We start from the raw sequence: 19,740 nt of genomic DNA on the forward strand, positions 1-19,740 counted from the left end.
AATCACCTCATAGGCTTGTTTTTGAGGCACAAGTGAAATAATGTAAAGATCTTACAAAACTTAAAAAAAAGCCATTTGCTTCCTAGGTAGTACAGTGTGTAGAGTATTGGTCCTGGAGTCAGGAAAGCCTAAGCTCAAATCTGGCCTCATAAACTTAGTTGTGTGACTTTGGGCAAGTCACTTAACTGCTGTCTGCCTCGGTTTCCTTCTCTATAAAATGGAGCTAATTCTGGCCCCTGAAAGGATCAAATAAGATCATGTTTGTAAAGCAATTTGCAAATTTTAAAGTACTATCTGAAGGCCAGCTATTATTATTAGTTTTCAACTACTTTTTAGTGAATGAACACGTATCTTGTGTTCTCATGTAGTCAGGGACTGTGTCACATTTTCTTAGATCATACACATTTGAGGCTATAGTGAATGTTAAAGGTCAGCTAGTGAGAACTCTATAATTTGCAGAGGAAGAGGCAGAATCCTTGAAAGGCTGACTGATTTGTCCAAGGTCACACTGATGGTAGGCAGCAGAGTCAGATTTGAACCTCCATCATGTTACTCCAAATCTATTGTGCCTTCCACCAAACCATGCTTTAGCTCTTGCCATACTATGAACACAGGATTAGGGATATATGAAGTTCTCTATAAATATCTCTTGATTAAAGAGCTACAGTGATGATGTTTTACTTGGTGATTGGGGTAGGGTTGAATTTAGAATAATTATGAAGTACCTCTGACATAACCACAATAAGACCAGGGCACCACCCATCTCCTAAAAAAAGCTCAGATTTGTCTCTCTTCCTGTACACTTCCCCTCAGTCTCCAGTGTCCCACCTGATTCTAGGAAGTGTTGTCTGGAAGAGGAAAGAGCTCAAATACTCAAAAAGTAAGCTAGTAGAAAGGAACTTGGAATTGAGAGATAGAGGTCTTTTGGTAGCTGTCACCTCAGTATCCCCTTCTGTAAAGTGAAGACTTGATGAAATGCAAAGCCCATAGGCTCTCAATCCACAGATTACAGGAGTATAGGGTTACACACACCCACCTACCAACTAATGCACACCACTGGCTAAATTAAAATCCCAAATGATTTTTAAAAAATCAAGAATGACATGAACTTTTAGCTCCAAACCAGTTAGACCATCCCTCCTCAGCAACTAACCCTAAAATGCTCAGCTGAGGAACTTTATAGCTTTAGTCTAAGGTTTTACCTCTTTTTAAAAGATGACCCATTCCCATCCACACAGAGATAATAGTTGGCATTTAAATCTGAATGTGAACAAAGGATCTAAGAATAGCTGTGGTCTAGTTGGTTGTTTTTTTTTTAATTTGAGGGGTGGGAAGGATGAAGGGTTAAGAAGAAAGCCTAGGAATATATTACACTTAAGTGAAGGTGGTAAACAGATAAAATAATAACTAATTTCTATAGTTTTAATATGTACAAGGTACTTTCCTCACAACAGCTCTGGGACAACCAATGTGTGAATTTGTTTTCTTTTATTATTTTTATTTGTTATGTGTAGCCCATGTCTGTCTCTGCTGGTCTCTCCCCCTTCCTTTCTTGCATAGCCCACTGTGGGCTATATAGGACAGTCAGCAGTATATGCTCCTTCCTAGACAGGCAAAAGCAGTGCCTCCTATGTCTCCTGGCCCAGGTCCACATGCAAGTTTCTCTTTCTGCCAGCCTAGGCAGAATCCCTCCCCAAACATCAAAGATAATAACTGGAGGATGGAATTGCATCCATCCTTTGCATAACTGGAGGATAGAACTTAAAAGTGAAAAATCACAATTCATCAAGGACAACCAATAACATGCTTCTTTCATTTGGATCTATGTATCTTTGTGAGTTGTTTGTTTCAGCTATGACAGCCACTAAAATCAAGTACCAAAATAAATTGGCCTTGAAACTAGAACTTCTAATTGATGCATCACAAAGTATGAAGCCATGATTTTTAAAAATAAGATGAATATTCAAACTGCTCTTAATGAAAAATATCATATTTTTAGTGAGCAAAAAGGGTTTTGCACTGCTAATAAATAGGATAAAAATTATTTTTTACATGATCATGCCATGGATTGATGAAGGGTCATTTGTAAGAAAGGTAGGAACAGAGTAGGGAGAGTAAGAAGTTTACACTATGTTTGGGGTGAGGGTAAGGATAGGTAGGACTAGAGAGCAAAGGAAATGGCCAGTAATTTTATTCTGATTTCTCTTGCCTCTAGTTGTATTTTCATTTTCCTCTATCATTCTGTTCTTCAATTGCCTTTATCTATCTCCACCTCCATTGTCTTCCACCTTCAAATTCCTTTCTTCTCTTCTGCTCCAATTATTTTGCCCTTTTCCTTATTCTCCATAAATTTTTATTTCCCCTATTACTACTCAATGAGACTTACCAAATAATAAATGAAACAAATTTGGATGAAAGTCTTCCATAAACTGTTATTCATTTATGCATTTTTAATTGAACCTATATTGGTAAATAAGTTTCAGATACATCAAAAGTTACTTATCAGGAAAAAGTTAGGAACTAGTGATTTACACTAAGTGACCTATATTCCTTTTGCATAGTCCTTATAATCTTCTGCTCCATCAGATGTACTTTAAATTATGATAGTCAGAAAGCATTAGCATTTAACAAGAGAAAATCTTAATAATCTGAACATTTAATCAATTAACCCATACCAATATAGGAACCAGATTAGAGGTAGTAACAGAATAACAGTATGGCTAATTTCTCCATTTCTCCCCTTAGATTTCAGTGGCAACCAAAGGGAATAATCAAAGAATGTTAGATCAAAGGTACCCCTTCTTTCTAGGAAGCATGTAAATGTTTATAAGAATCTAAATGTATTGTTGCCTTTAACTTCTCACTCATAGTAACTAATAGTTTACGCTAGATATGTAATGATCTTATTTATCATACTATCCATGAATATGAGAATCACTGTGGCAAGAGTGACTACCAAGACCAGCTTCAAAGCCAGAAACACCCAAGTTTAAATCCTGTTTCTGTGCAACCCTGGGAAAGTCACTTAACCTCTTGCCAATGAAATAACAGATCTAGTTCCTGTCTCTATCCATAACGTGAATCTAAAGTTAGTAAGGAATAGTTGATAGAACTTGGGAGTCAGGAAGACTTGGATTCAAATTGGCCAAAGAGCTTAACATTTATGTCCTTCAAGGAGTTCCCTAGACCTTTTCTCCACTGGTAATTCATGACCTAGGAAATCAAAGATCTTCCCCATGTTTCTATAACTGTGAATTCACAGGCAAGAAGTGCAAAACCAAGGAGGAGATTCAAAGACTGCTAAAATATCTGTAGGCTAATTTACATGGCCTAGCCACTGTGACTTGGCACCAAGACTTTTTCTTCTAATGTGAACTAGAAAAGATCATTTTAACCAAAACTATGACTCCACAAAGACACTTACCAGCTGTGATCAAGTAGGGGTCAGGAACTGTGATATCACACACATATGGCTGTTTGGTAGTTATCAGAGCTGGAGTTTCAACCAGAGCTTCAGTGGTAGTCACAGGATGAATGATGGGGTCCACAGGATGAGTGACGGGGTGCACAGGATGAGTAGATGATAGGGCAGGAGGTGTGCTGCTCTCATTTGGACTCTGATTCATTGTTTTGTGGCTGAGAGTAGTGTCAACAGTAGCAGCACTCATATTAGCTCTGCTAAATACAGTGTTTAAAGGCTTGGGTGATTCTGTGGGTACAAATGATGAGCCCACAAACATTGGCTCTGTAGATAAAGGTGAGAGGCTAAACTCAGATATAGATGAGGACATTGGAGATAGAGATGATGGTGATAAGGACATATCAATTATAGATAATAATACAGTACTAGGAATGGCTTGGGAAAATGAGGAGACAAATTGGTAATCATCTGTAGCACTGCTATGTTCATCTAAAGGGGTCAGTGTTGAGAATATTACCAAAGATTCAGCTAAAAAGGGTGTCATCTGAAGACTAGTCAACTCTGATGGCAACTGGGTTCCAATGACTGAAATACTGGGAGTGGACTCAAAACTGGAGGCAAATAGTGTGGGAACTACAGGTTCATGGGAAATGAGTGAAAACTCAAGGTAGGAGGTAGTTTCTGTGAAAACTGAGGTATTATAAACTTCAGAATCTGGCTGTAAAATTGATGATGCTTCAGAGAACCTAAAGGGATGAGATGAAAAACTTGATGATGGTACTATTTCAGAATAATTTATGGATAGAACAGGGTGTGTATTTAAATGATCTGAATTTTGCCACAGTTGCGAAAACTCAAGGTCTGTAGTGCTGCTGGCCAAAAACTGAGGTGAATGCAAACTAAGAGAGTCAGATGGTATAAATGCCTCAACCATGGTTGACAAGGCCTGAGAAAAAGATGTTGATAAATCATTTGGCATCACCGAATTCAAGGTTATGATATCAAAAGATGAAGGTACCAGACTAGTGAAATTCAAAAGAGGAGTTGAGAAAATATTGGATGCAAAATCCAAAGTACTTCTAGATTCATCTTCTGAAAAACTGGCAGACTTCTGGTCAGAGAAAAATAATGGCTCTATTGAAGGGACTAAACCATGAGACTCAAAAAGATTTTCATTTCTAACAGCAACTGATGACATAGTTGTATTTGAAATAATGGAGAAAGATGAATCAAGGAGAACACTGGTAATGTCAGATGCTGCTGTTGTACCAGAAGGTAACGATTCAGTTTCAGGAACAGAGAGGAAGCTGTAGGAAGCAGAGTCAAATAGCAAACCTAGAGAAGGTTTCTCATGGGATTGATATACTGATGTAGACATAGCACTACTTGGGACCATATCCATTAAAGCTGAAATGCTAAAGTTCCCATCGGAACCTTCCATGAATCTGGAAGACAGTGATACCATCGGTCTTGAGGGGAAAGAGGTATCAAACTCTTGAAATGTTTCCTCAAATTCAGAGAAATCATCAATTATGCTACTCAGTGGCATGCTGCTACTTGCTTGCAAGATGGAAAAGGACAATGTCTCAGCATCATCTCCTGAACCCATATCTTTCTCTATGAGACCTGTTGAGAGAACTTGCTGGGATGGAACCAAACTGCAGTAAGTGCATTGTGTAGAGGGTATGAAAGAAGGCAGAGGACTTATGAACTCATAGCCACCATGACCTGGTACTATTGAACTCCCAGGGAATTCTGATGTTTCACTGGAGTTGCTAGGAAGAAAAGGGTTAGTTGTAACATCATCTGGTTGTGTGGAAAAAGATACAAATGGAAGACTAGATGAAAACAAAGCAGAGCTTATGCTGCTCACGAAAGCTAGTTCTGCCTGGGAAACACTTGTAATCAGGGAGGTCCTTGGAGCCAAGGTCTCTTCTAGGCTTTGATTCATATCAGGGTACGATTCAGGGTATTTTTCTTTACTTGTTACCATAACAAGTGGTGTTGTCTCACTCATGGGAATCCTGGAAAAGGTTAGCTGCTCCATAATATTATCACTCAGCGGCTGCGGTAACGAAGACTGAGGGGTGAACAGCGTGCTTTCAACATCTCCTCTCACTGAAGCCACAGACTCTACCACTGCAACACTCGGTAAATAAACAGAGAAGTCAGTGGAATAAAGCAAAAGATTGCTGCTTGGGGTCAGAACTATACCATCTGAAGAGAAGTGATCCGTCTCAGTGGTAATACTAATGGGGCCAAACACATCAGTGAATGTCATCTGTGACTGCACTGTGCTTTGCCGTGTTGTTATTATATCTTTAGTGTGTAAAGAGGTAATTGGGAATGAAGGTGTTAGCACAGTTTCTAATGCTTCTTTTGATGGCTCTAATAGACTCACTGTGGCATGCACCACTGAAGAAGATGTAGCAGTCCAATGTGCTTCTGGAAGTGAACTAACTAATCCATCATCATTTAGGAATGCCTCATTACTTGTCACTGAGAAATAATCTACAACTGAGATATTTAGTTCTGCTGTGTTCCGGCTCATTTTTTCTTGGTTAAGAAAGGCTGTGCCAAAAGAAATGGCAGATGAAGATACTACCACATGGAGAAAACTGTTTTCCTGGGATTCTGGTACAATTTCTGTTAAGGCTGCGTGTGTAGTGGTCTGTACCGTATTCTTCTTCAACATGAGCTCCACAGAATATAAAGAAAGATTTCGCTGCTCCAGAGACAGCTCATCTAATGAAAGAAGAAAAAAAAAGTAAGGTCAGTTATAAAAATCAAGCTAGTACAATAAAACCTGCACGTGCTGATATTTCACTGAAAAGATACAAATAATGATATTCATGAAATCAGAGAATCTCAAAGTTGGAAGGTGCCTCAAAGGTTATTTAGTTCAAATCCCCGTTATAGTAGGGAAAGTATCCAATTTAAAATATCCCCACATAAGGCAGCATGGAATAGCAGATAGAGGCCTGGATTTGGAATCAAGCATACTCGAAGTAGAATCCCACTTCTGAAATAATTAGCAGTGTGACCACAAGCAAGTCATTTAATCTCATCCCAAAAATGGGGATAATAATAGTTGCATTATTAGGATTGTTGTGAGACTCAAATAATAGCTAGTATTATTTATATAGTGCTTTAAAGTTTACAACACACTGTACAAATATTATCTCATTTCTATCCTCACAAAAAACCCTGGGAGGTAGGGGGTGCTATTATAATTATTCCTATTCTACAGATGAAGAAATTGAGACAAAGACTTTTCCAGGGTCATACAGCTAGAAAGTATCTGAGGCAGTATCTGAACTCAGGCCTATCTGACTCCAGGTCAGGTACTCTATCTATTGCAAGGCCTAATTGCCAAATGAGAAAATGTATTTAAAGCATAGGAGCTATATATCTATGTCAGGTATTATCTTGGGCCTCATTCTTCTGTTGTTCCTGCTTTTCCCTAGAATGGTGAGATTCAGAGAACTCTGGTAAGGCTGAAGGAAATTCACTGTTTCAGATCAACATGGCTTTGGTGGAGTTTCTTTGGCGTTTCTGGTAGAACGCCATGCCAGAACAGGTTTTAGCATGCACAGGATCCCCATTAAGATTATGTAAAATAAGGGGCCGCTAGGTGGCGCTGTGAGTAAAGCCCCGGCCCGGAGTCGCGAGGACCCGAGTTCGGTTCCGGCCCCAGACACTTAACACCCACACAAAAAAAACTAGCCGTGTAACCTTGGGCGAGTTGCTTAACCCCAATTGTCCTCCAAAAGGAAAAAAAAAAAAGATTATGTAAAGTAGAGTTATGGGACAAAAGTAATGGCCCAGCCCAAAGAATAGATTAATTTTAGCCCGGGGCCCTCTGCCTGACTTTTGTTCACCAGCTGGGTACAATGACTGATTGTCCCAGCTGTGATAAAAAAGCTATCAGCCTGCCCATCTTAGGAAGATGATCTCTAGCCACTATATCCCAGCAGACCGAAGCTCGCTAGCAGGTGGCTGGCCCATGAAAGCAGTGCTTTTGCTGAAGACCTTCAGCCGAATTCCAATAAGGTGGTTATAGTTAGAACAGCCCAGCTAGGAAATAGAGGGGCAGGGAGCAGCCCTAGATAATAGATGCACTTACATAGTTTACAAAATGAAATTTTTTCACCATGATCCTGTGACCTAGGTAACAAACCTGTTAACTCCATTTTATAGGTAAGTGAACTCAGGCTCAGAAAAATTAAGTGATTTATACAGGAACACAGAGCTAGTCTTAGACTTAGACTCAAGCCCAGCTCTTCTAGCTCCAAACCTACTACAATATGCTGCTTTCCGTATGACGTTTAAATACATGTATCTATCAGTATGAACAATAAGTGCACTATGCAGCTCACTGAAGGCTCCTGATAGCTAGAGAAAGCTCTAAGGGAAAGGACTCTCCAACAAACAAGACTTTTTTTGTTTTGTTTGTAGATAACTTTTTTTGTTTGGTTTTAAAACAATTTATTCTGAATGCATATGTGAACAACATAACCAATTTTATAAACACTTACAACATTTAAGAAAACCCTTCAACTTAATAACACACATATCTGTGACACTTCAAAGCATCTTTTAGCTTTATTTATTTTTTATTTTGCCATCACCACTTCCCTCCAAATTCCCCCCACATTAAAAAAAGAAAAATAAAACTCTTATAATAAATATGTGAAGTTAAGCAAAATAAATCCATGTATTGGCTCTGGTCAAAAATTGTCTAATTTGACTCATTCAGCATAGTAATTAAGAGGCAACATGATAATAGATATAGACCTAGCCTCAGAGTCTGGAAAACCTGGGTTCAAGTATTCAGAAATAAGCTGGTTTTATGCCCCTGGACAAGTAATTTAACCTCTCAGCACTCTAGGAAATTCTCTAACACTATAGATTTCAGAAGATGTGCCAACCTGAATTTGTTGAAGGAGTTTTCTTATTCAAGAATTCCTTACACCAATGAAATCACAAATTCAGTTTCTATTCCTATCACCCAATATAAGTGATTGTGCTGGTGCCCTTTTTAGTCTCAGTTGTTTAGTCTTGTCTGATTCTTTATGACCCCATTTGGGGTCTTTTATTTTTTGGGGGGCCTTTTGGAGGGCAACTGGGGTTAAGTCACTTGCCCAAGGTTACACGGCTAGTGTTTTTTTTTCTTTGTGTGTGTGTGCTAAGTGTCTGAGGCCGGAACAGAACTCAGGTCCACCTGATTCTGGGGCTGGCGCTTTGCTCACTGTGCCACCTAGCCACCCCCAATTTGGGGGGTCTTCTTGGCAAAGTTATTGGAGTGGTCTGCCACTTCCTTCTCCAACTCTTTATAGATGAGGAAACTAAGGCAAACAGTGCCAAGAGACTTACCCAGGGTCACACAGCTACAGCTAGTAAGTGTCTGAGGCCAGAGTTGAACTCAGGAAAGGGAATCTTTTTTTTCCAGACTCAGCACTCTATCCACTGCACCACCTAGCTGCCCAGTATTAGCTCTAGTATTTGGAGCCAGCTGCTTCCCCACTGGTCTTCTACACCAGCTTCAGCAATGGACAGCTCCTAGACACTATTAGTATTTCCTTTATGAGAAACAGCTGGGCAGGAGTAGACGAGAGGAAATTGGTAAGCTTTTCAAGTGGGCATGTCCAAAAGGAAATCAGACATACAGAATGAGAGAAATGAGGAGAGGGAAGAGCTGGAGAAAGAAGAAAACGGAACAAATCCTTGAAGTGGGATGGGGAACCACACTTAGGGAACAGTATGATAAAGATCTCACAAAGGAGAACTGAAGAAGACTGCTCTTTAGAAGCTAAGGTAAGAAAGTTTATTAAGAAGAAGCTATTATCCCATCTTTCTTTTCCCACACTGTCTACATTAATTCTTTTCATTTTTCCTTTTACTTCTCAATTCCTTGCAAACTGGCTCTTAAACTTCACCATTCAACAAATTGATCTCTCAAAAATCATTAGTGAGCTATTAACTGCCAAATTCAGTGGACTTTGTCCTGCTTTCATCCTTGGTCTTTCTGCAACCTTTAACAATGTTGACCATCATCTCCTCTCTTCATTTTCATGATACTGCTCTCTATTGATTCTCCTACATAGTCTCCTTCTTAGTCAGCCTGCTCCTTCTCAGTCATCTTTGCTGGAATATTATCCATACTCTTCCCAGTAATTGTGGGTACACCCCAAGGCTCTCCCCTGGGAGGCCCTATTTTCTTCTCTTTCTATTCTGTCTCTGGGTAATCTTACAAGATCCCATGGGTTCAACTATCATCTCTATATCAAGATGATCATATACATACCTAGATGGGTATGTATATGCACATATATGTACATATATATATGTATGTATACAATTTAGTCTCTCCCCTGATCTTTAGTCTCATAACACCAATTGCGTATTAGAGATTTACTTTTTGTCATTGTTGTTGCTTCAGTTGTATCTGAGTCTTCATGACTCCATTTGGAGTTTTCGTGGTAAAGATACTAGAGTGGTTTGCTACTTTCTTCTCTGGTTCTTTTTACAGAAGAGGAAACTGGGGCAAACAGAGTTACATGACTTGCCCAGAGTCACACAGCTAGTTAGTGTCTGAGGTCAGATTTGAGCTTAGGTCTTCCTAACTCCAAGTCTGGTGCTCTCTATCCATTGTGCCACCACCCCACAGGAGATTTACTATTGGATTCCAACAGATATCTCAACATGCCTGAAACAGAACTAATTATTTTTCCCCAAAAAAAAACATCTCTCCCAGATTTGCAACTTTAGAGTCATCCTCAATTTTGCACTCTTTTTTAACCCAACATATTCAATCAGCTGCCAAGTTTTATCAATTCTTTGTTTGTTTTTGCTTTCTTGGAGGGCAATTGGGGTTAAGTGACTTGCCCAAGGTCACACAGCCAGTTTTTTTTTTTTTTTCAAATCCGAAGGTCAGATTTGAACTCAGGTCCTCCAGACTCCAGGGCCAGTGCTCTATTCACTGTTTTATCAATTCTATTTCTACAATATCTCTGACATTCATCTCCTCTCCAATCACAAGCCACCCTTCTAGTTTAGGCCCTCATAACCTACTGCCTCAATTACTAAAATATTCCCTTAATTGGTCTCTTTGACTAAAGTCCTCCCCCACCTCTGCTCCAATCCACTCTTTTTATAGAGATCAAAATGATATTACTAAAGCCCTAAAGGTTCTGAGCATATCACTTTATGGTTCAAGATGTTCCAGTGACCCCCTAATGGCTCTACAATAAAATAAATACAAACTCCTCAGCTTAGCATTTAATGCCAATGACCATCTGTATCATTCCCCTTCCTAACTGCTACATTTTGGACAAACTAGCCTATTACCTCTTTGAGGGGGTTTTATACCACAATCTACCTCCCATAACTGTGTCTTGACAGACTGTCCATTTCTGGAATGTACTCACTCCCTCTGCATCTCTCTTTGAATCATTAACCCCTTCAAAGCTCAACTCAAGTGCTACCTCCTGATCTCCTCTAAGCTGCTGGTACCCCTCAAATGACTTTGTCTTTACTTTGAGTACATGTATATAGATACAGACATATATGTGTACATCTATATATATTATGTATGTATACACACGTGCACACATATCTTATTTTACTCTCCTAATTAAATACTGTTTTGTATCCTCTAAAGCCTAGCATAGCACTTGACACAAAGTCTTTAATAAATGCTTGTTCACAGAATGATTGAAGAATGGTCACTGTCAAATGTTGCAAAAAATATATAACATAATAATAATAATAACTGACGTTTATATAGTTCTTACTATGTGCCAAGAACTCTGCCAAGTATTTTATGATTATTATTTTATTGTCACAACAACTTAAGTGACTTTAGTGTTTCTTTTTTTTTTTGGAAGGGGTACAGAGTTGTAATTTCATCCATCATTCAAGAAACTCACTCTGGGTAAGGAAACTCCTTCTGTATCAATTCATATCAGCCAATGTTCTACAATTTATAATCTTAGAGAATTGCCTGAGAAATTAACATTAGAATGCCTGGAATTTAAAAATATTTCAGTGAAGAGTAGGAGAGAGAAAATTGGTGGTGATAAATAGCAGAAATAGAATCCTAAATATGGGAATGGTATGTCTGAGGAATGGCAAGTAGTTCAATCTTGCTGGAATCTTAGTATGGAGAAGGGGGTTAAGAGGATACAGTTAGAAAGGTGCCAGGTCACTTAGGACTTTATGTGTCAGGATAAGGTGGATGTTATTTTTATTGGGTTTTTTTTGTTTGTTTTTTACTTTATCCTGTACCTACTGTAGAGTAACTGAGAAATTTTAACAGGAAAAGATATATACAAAGTGGCATTTGGGGGAAATTAATTTAAAAGAGACACTTAGGATGGATTGAAAGAGGACTGCTGTAATAGTCAAGGTGTGAGGTGGTAAAAGGGAATTAGAATGATGTCAGTTGGAGTGGAAAGGAAAAAAATAAAAAGTTGAAGAGAAATTGCCAAAAAAGAATCCACAGGACAAGGATGCAGAGATTGGCTAGATGAGGTGCAAGAGGAGGACTCCATCAAGGATGACTCCAAGGTTTTATAACATGTTTTAGAAATTGAAATTTACATGCAACATGAGGGTTAACAGATTAAACCCTCCTCAACTAGTTCCCCTAGCAATAACTCTAACTCAAAAAATTTGGTATGCCGAAAGATATCAAAGAGATAAAAAAAAATTTTGGTCACAAGGACATATCCCTTTCAATAGAATATCATTGTTTAAAATAGATGAAATGTAAACAGAGAATGTTTTTAAACAGAAATTAAATGCTTTTGTAATTTTGTTGAATTACATACATTCTACCAATATGGCCTTGGGTTTAGGCTTTCTTGTACTATGACTTTAATTATTAATCTATCATATAACAAGCACAAGTAAGGATGAACATGATACTTTTTACTGCTTCTGTAAATCATCAGCCTCCCTTTAACAGCTGTTCTTTTCCACTTCAAAGGTCAATAAAAAAATTTCTCAATGGCCCCAAGCAACTAGGACTGACTTACAGATTTGTATTGGTAGAAGTTTGGTGGAAGTTTCTCATACCAATGAAATCACAGATCTAGACAAAAAAGTACAAAATAAAAACACAGATACTTTTTTATTTATATATTTCACTGGTCTGTCTAGTGAGGAATATCCTTTTTAAACCTTAAAGTGTTATATATGTATGAATTATTCCTGGTTTTATTTATATTTGTATCATGGGAACAGGAAGGTCCACGATTGCAGTAGGGTTATACACACACACACACACACACACACACACACACACATGCACACACACGCGCGCGTGGGCGCTGGATCAATGAATAAACATTTATTAAGCACCTACTATGCACCAGGCAGCATGCTAAGCACTGTGACACACAAAAGCTGCTATACAGAGAAGCCATGAGCTCTGATTCTGTCCAGGTGCCTCCCCTGGGAGCATCACTTCCTTCTCCACTTTGTTTCTGGTACTTTCCAGAGGCAGCCACAGGCTAATTTGCACATCCTGGGGCAACTGCCAAGGATAAAGACATGTAATGGGAAGCCAAGGGAGTCCCTGGGAACCCCAAAACTCAGTGAGATACTGAGAAAGTAGAGAGTAACTTGCCAGAAAGTGACACATAGAGGGGACAAGTTGGAGGAGTTGTCCTAACTAAAGAGGAGTGAAAACTGGAGACTAGAAGGAACAGATGGCAAGGAAAGTTCCTATAGTCACCCGAGGAGACTCTTTGAATGGAGGGAAGGGATGCAGGCATCCAAGTCAAAGAGAAGAAAGTTTCAAATAGCACAGGAACATTGAATTCCTGTGCTTGAATGGCCTGGAAAGCTTCAAATAACCCAGTGTCTGCCTTATTTCCGAAGGTATAATAGATATTAAAGTGTTATCATTCCATACTGAAGACATTCAAGATGTGCCACCACCTCTTGAAGGTGGGGTGGGAATGGGGGGGTGGGAGAGAGTGGGAAGCAGTTACAGCATCTGTAGAGTGGGAGTACATCATAGAGATATCAATAGTAATCTCAATTCAGTGCCATTGTCTTGGTCCATACCTTCAAAGCATAGGGAAGCATAATCAAAGGTTCAACCCAAAGTGTTATTCTTTACTTTTATTAAGTTGTTCAGGCTTGTACCTGTTCATATTTTCTATATGAATAACAAGAAGGGCAGTGATACCCTCAAAAGATATAGGGAAGTTAGGAAGAGGGGTAGTTTGCAGTAGAGATAATGAGTTCTGCTTTGGAAATGCTGAGTTTGAGATGACAATAAGATACCCACTAGGAGACTTATGATAGTTTTTTTTAAATATGGGACAAGTGTCTAAAAGTGAGAGAGGACTCAATCTGGAGTCATAAGAACAGAGAAACTACATCAATGCTTGGAAGCTGATAAGATCCCCATGATAAAGTATAGTTATATGGTATATAGAAAGAACTGGTATATAGTAAAAAGAAAAAATGGCTCAGGGGAGGACTCTGGGGTAATTGCTGGATGGGAGATGAGACAAGGATCATGACCTTGCAAAGGAGACTGAGGAAGAGTGGCCAAATAGATACAAGAACCAGGAGAGAGGAGTACCTTGAACATACAGGGAAAGGAGACTGCCTAGGAGGAACAGGTGGTCAGCATTCTCAAATACTGCAAGAGAAGGTCAAGAATTAGCACTGAGTAAAGATCATTAGACTTGGAAATTAAGAAATCACCGGATACTGGGAAATGTTGGTTAAGTAAAAACAAAAGATCAGTAAAATTTATTTTTAAAAAGTAAGCAAAAAGAGATCACTGGTAACATTGGAGAGAGCAGGTTCCCCTGAATAATGATGTCAGAAGCCAAGACCATAAGAGGTTGAGAGGTATAAGGCAATAAAATAGAAGCAATGCATATAGCTGACTTTTTCAAGGATTTTAACTGTAAAAGAGTAGAGACACAGAATAGTATGGACAACATAATAAGTGGCCCACAAATACCAGTTTTTGTTTTTTCCCCTCTGTTTGTTTTTTTTTAAATAAAGGAGTACTGGACACAGCTATGGCCTTGTAAGTTTTGAAAGGTCAGAAGGGTGAGTCACCAGAGGTCCAAGAGCTAGCAAGCTGGAGCTAGGATTTGCTAGAATTTGCCAGAATTCAGACTATAAGGAACAAAGTTTGAAACAACCTGTTGACCCAGCATTGCTAGGAAGGTGCCAAAGAGGAAGCTACAGCAATTTATCCTTTGTCTATGGCAAATTTGGAAGTGAACCTTGGCAGAGTAAATGTTATATGAAAACTGCCTTAAGTTTGAGCCCATTCTTCCAAAGGAACAAGGATATAGGAAAAGGGTACACCCCCCAGGCATTGAAAAAGAAATGTCTTGTTACACTTCACAGTAAATAGTCTTTTGTAAAAGCTAATTGACTTTAATGGATTAAATTAATCTGGGGATACTAATCACTGGGGAGAAGGTACCCAGAATAGGGGCTTGGGCCAAAAACACTGAGAAAAATACTCCCAACCCCTCCTTGGAGTCAGTCAACAAACACCTGGAATAGGCACTGGAGGTATAAAGACATGTGACAAAAACCTATTTATCTTTTCTATTTTTCTTTATACTTTAACAGTCATTATGGACTGATTTAAGAGAGTCTTAGGTGTCATGGATGAATATACACATGTGTATGTACATCTATCTATCTATCTATCTATCTATCTATATGAGAGAGAGAGAGAGAAAGGTATATGTATATATAAATACATGTAGATACGTGAATTTACAGGCAGCTAGGTGGCCCAGTGGATAAAGCACTGGGTTTGGAGTCAAAGAAAGACTCAACTCCTTGAGTTCAAATCTGGTCTCAAGCACTTACTAGCTGTGTGACACTGGATAAATCACTTAATTCTGTTTGTCTCAGTTTCCTCATCTGTAAAATGAGCTGGAGAAGAAATGATAAGCCACTCCAGTATTTTTGCCAAAAAAAACCCCCAATGGGATCAGGAAGAGTCAAATACAACTAAAACAACTGAACAACAAAAATGTATATTTGCATATTAATTTGAGCTGTCAAGATTGTTTGACTTTAATTTCTCCTCAAAGTTACACTTACACTTTAATTATAAAAGAACCATCTCTTAATTATTCTTCTAAGAGAGGATGATCTGTCCTTTCTTTCTCTCATTCGGTCATTTTATCCAACAAATATTTATTGTGTGTGCTCTGAAAAAACACAGGCATATGAAGACAGAAAATGCATTATGAATTATTCTGCATTATCATTATAGCTATAAAAAGAAATAAGCTAAAGAATTAAGGTCATTTTCTTGCATACACTGAGGAAACAAATAACTGTAAGATAAGTTTTCTAATGGTAATACAGAACGGGAAATGTTCATTGAATTCTGTTACCCACAGAGCACACTGATCTACAATGTCATAAAAGATAAAAATATAAGGTAGGTGTGTGCGTGTGTGTGTGTGTGTGTATTTCTGGTTTGAATGTTCTTCAAGAGACTGGTAGACAGAAGTATAGCATGGGACCACACTAAAGGTCTATAAAGCAATAATGATATATAATTGTGCGTAGTCCTATGAGAAATGGACATTCAACATAAAATAGCTAATATTTATGTCACTTTAAGCCTTATAAATTGCTTTCCTCACCATAGCTATATGAGTTAAGTTGTATAAATATTATTGTGCCCTTTTTACAGATAAGAAAACTGAGGCTCAAAAAAGGTTAAGCTGCGTGCCACGTGTCATATAATTACATTCATACACAGGTCTCACAGAATTTATTTTTTACAGGGATGTGTCTATACCAGAGAGTTAACCTGTTAAATTTTCAGTGGGGAGTATTTACACCTCAAAAATTGGCAAATGCTACAAATCAGGGCTTGGTTTATCATTTTGTTGATTGTCTAGACTTAAAGTGATAGAGTAAAAATAAATAATGCAGATAAAATTTTTAAATGTGTTATGCAACCATTCTACCACCATCCTTATCTTGTGGTTAAACACTTACCAGCATACCTGCATATAAGTATTCAAAATGCACATTAAGTAACTACAAGGTAATTTGGTGGTGAGGGAGCCATTAGAAGCTGGGGGAATCAAGAAAGCCCTCAAATAAAGGGAGACAATTGAGCTAAGGATGTTAGGAATTCAAAGAGGCAGAAGTGAGGAGGAAATATATTCCAGGGTTGGGGAACAGATAGGTTATTCAAGGACATAGAGATGGGAAGTGGCAATGCCCTATATAAATAACAGCACAAAAGCTGGGAGGCACATTGAGGGAAAAAATTCCAACAGCACCAACTTCTTCCCCAATTAGTCTCTGTTTGAGGGTAACTTTTTTTTTCTAAAATTTACTAAGAAACAATGACTCCTCTCCAAATGGATCACTTCTAGGTGTATATTCCCAAAGAAATCAAGGAAGGAAGAAAAGTTCCTACAGGAATAAAAATATTTATAGCAGTTCTTTTTGTGGCAACAAAGAGTTGGAAACTGGAAGGGTGCCTTAATTGGGGAATGACTGAACAAGTTATGGTATAGGAATGTAGTGGAATAGTACTGTGCAAGAAGAAATGATGGAGAAGACAATTTGAGAGAAATCTAGGAAGATTTATACAAACTGATACAGGATGAAGTGAGCAGAACTAGGAAAATAATTTATGCAATAACAGCATTAAAAAGACAAACAACTCTGAAAGACCAAGAACATAATAGCCAGTTCCAGAGGACGCAAGATGAAACATGTTACCCACCTCCTGACAGACAGCTGATGGACTCAGAGTGCAGACTGAGACAGATTTTGGGAGGATATGACCAATCTGGGAATTTGTTTTGACTATAACTATTTGGTGGGGTTTTTTTTGTTTGTTTTTGTTTTCTTTGATAGGATAGCAGAGGAGGAGGGAGTGGAAAGAAGAGAAAAAATATTTTTGTGAAAACAAAATAAAATTTAATTTAAAAAAGAAAAAAATGGAGTACTGTGTTAATGAAATGCAATTTGGTGCCATTTACCCTGACACATTCCAGACAAACTGGAGGCAAGAGGAGAAGGAGAAGGAACAGTATTTATCAAGCCCCTGTTCTGTGTGTGAAACTGTGCTAAGTACTTGGGAAGTAATATTTCATTTGATCCTCACAACAACACTAGGAGGTAGGTGCTGTTATTATCTTCATTTTACAATTGAGTAAACTGAGGCAGACAAAAGGGTTAGTGACTTGGCCAGGGTCACACAGCTAGTAAGTGTCTGAGGCTGGATTTGAACTCAGGGCTTCTTGACTCGAGTCCCAGAACTCTAACTACTGCACTTCTAGGCTGCAGTTCCTTACACAAGACATTCCATCTCTTGCTTCCATAACCTTAAACAGGCTTAAACAGGCTTTCTCTTCATGCCTTATAACTATATTCTTCACGCCCTTCACGCCTGAAATGTACTACCTCCTCAGCTCCCCTCCCTCAGTCCTGCAATTACATTATATTTGCCTTAGATATATTTTCCACATATTGACAGTGGTTTATGTTGTTTCCCCTGATAGAATGTAAGCTCCTTGAGGGCAGGCACTGTTTCATTTTTGTATCTATATCCCTAGTACCTAGACCAGCACCAGGAACATAGTAGGCACTTAATAAATGCTTACAGATCAACTGGTTTTTATCTCTGTACCCTCAGTAAAGGACAGTGTTTTGCATATTCAATTTGTTGAGTCCAATTTAATGTTAGAGCTGAAAAGATCCTTGGAGTTCAGCTAATCTAATCTAATTATTTTTACAGTTGAAGAAATAGGTCCAAAGCAGATGAAATGACTTGCCCAGTCACAAGGCAGGGACATCTCTGCCTTCTGCCTTGTGATTCCACAATCCAAAACTCCACCATAGCTAGCTGTTTCTCACACAGATGTCATATCCAATTTATTGAGCTATATCACTGTCACCCACAAGCCACATTTAATAGCTAATGCTAAGATGACAAACAAGGTTTGGAAATTTATTTATTCAACAAGCACTTATTGTGTTCATACAATGTGCAAAGAAAGCACTGTATTGGACATTAGGAGGGGTATAAAATAATAAGACGATGGCCCTGAAGCTCATCAGTTCTAGTGGACTAGACATGCAGAAGCAAAAAAAGATAATCTTATTATTCAGCAGTTGTGTGAGTGGAGTGGCTCCAAAAAAGATAAGTGGAAAAAATCATTTAAGGTCACCTTAAAGTACCACTTCAGACAGTGCCCCATGAATGGGAAATGATAATAAACTGCAGAAGTAGACAGAGCATCCGAGTAAACTCTGACCAAGATGACCCTTCACACAATGTCACTAGACCAGCTGCAAAGAAAGCATCACAAATGGTGTTCTATGTGTACACACAGTGCCAACATAATGCGTAAATCTTTTCAGCTAATCTTGAACACAAGGATTAAACACAAAGGGTCATGAAAAGTATAAATATAAATATATATACCCACATACATATACATGCATGCACACATAAGAAATTGCTACCTTTTTGATCAGAAGAATAAAGCATGTGAGGAAGGAATTAAGCACATATTATTACTCATTAAGGGGCAGCTCAGTGATTCAGTGGATAGAGTGCTGGATCTGGAGTGAGAAAGGCTCATCTTCATGAGTTCAAATCTAGCTTGAGACAATTCCTAGCTTTGTGACCCTGGATAAGTTACTTAACCCTGTTTTTCTCAGTTTCCTCATCTGTTAAATGAAATAGAGAAGAAAATAGTAAAACCCTTCAGTATCTTTGCCAAGAAAACCTAAATAGGATCATGAAGAGTCAGATATGACTGAAAAATGATTGAAGTCACTCATTACTACATAAAGTGGAAAGATACTATTTGGAGACAAAGGACTTGGATTCAAATCCCAGATCTGTTCTGTCACTTATTAGCTTGGTCACTTTGGGTACATCTCAATTTCTTCCCCTACAAAGAGGGAATAGTAATTCTTATGTCATTCCCCATCTCACAGAGTTGTTTTAGTAAAATGTATATAAGTATTAAAAGCATCATACAAATGTTAGTCATCGTAGTGACAACACAAGCACTTAAAACTTCCATTTGCAGATCTTTGGCAGCTAATCTTCATTCCCTTGTCTTTTTTTTTTTTTTGGCTTTGTTTTTGTCTAAGGAGGTAGCAGAGGTCCAGACCTTTGATTTCATTCCATGTATTAAGTTCCAAATGTGGAAGGAAACTCACTCTATGAGTGAAGATCAGCTCCTCTGTTAATTTAGTCTTAGAAAGCTATCTGGGGGCACTGGCTTAGTGACTTGCCTACTGTCCCCTACTAGTATTTGTCA

General features: G+C 38.4%; 1 protein-coding gene across 1 annotated transcript in view; it reads right to left on the minus strand.

The window, feature by feature from the left end:
* KIAA1549 (KIAA1549 ortholog) overlaps nucleotides 1–19,740 on the minus strand; it is a 169,923-nt gene that overhangs the window by 107,320 nt on the left and 42,863 nt on the right. The window contains exon 2 of the mRNA XM_069087317.1: nucleotides 3,425–6,166. Within this exon, the coding sequence (XP_068943418.1) occupies nucleotides 3,425–6,166 (2,742 nt within the window). The remainder of the gene's footprint in view (nucleotides 1–3,424; nucleotides 6,167–19,740) is intronic.

The sequence above is a fragment of the Petaurus breviceps genome, unplaced genomic scaffold (genome assembly GCF_028583685.1).
Source record: "Petaurus breviceps papuanus isolate PSGF00001 unplaced genomic scaffold, PetGlider_PUasm1.0 181, whole genome shotgun sequence".
In the NCBI taxonomy this organism is placed as follows: Eukaryota; Metazoa; Chordata; class Mammalia; order Diprotodontia; family Petauridae; genus Petaurus; species Petaurus breviceps.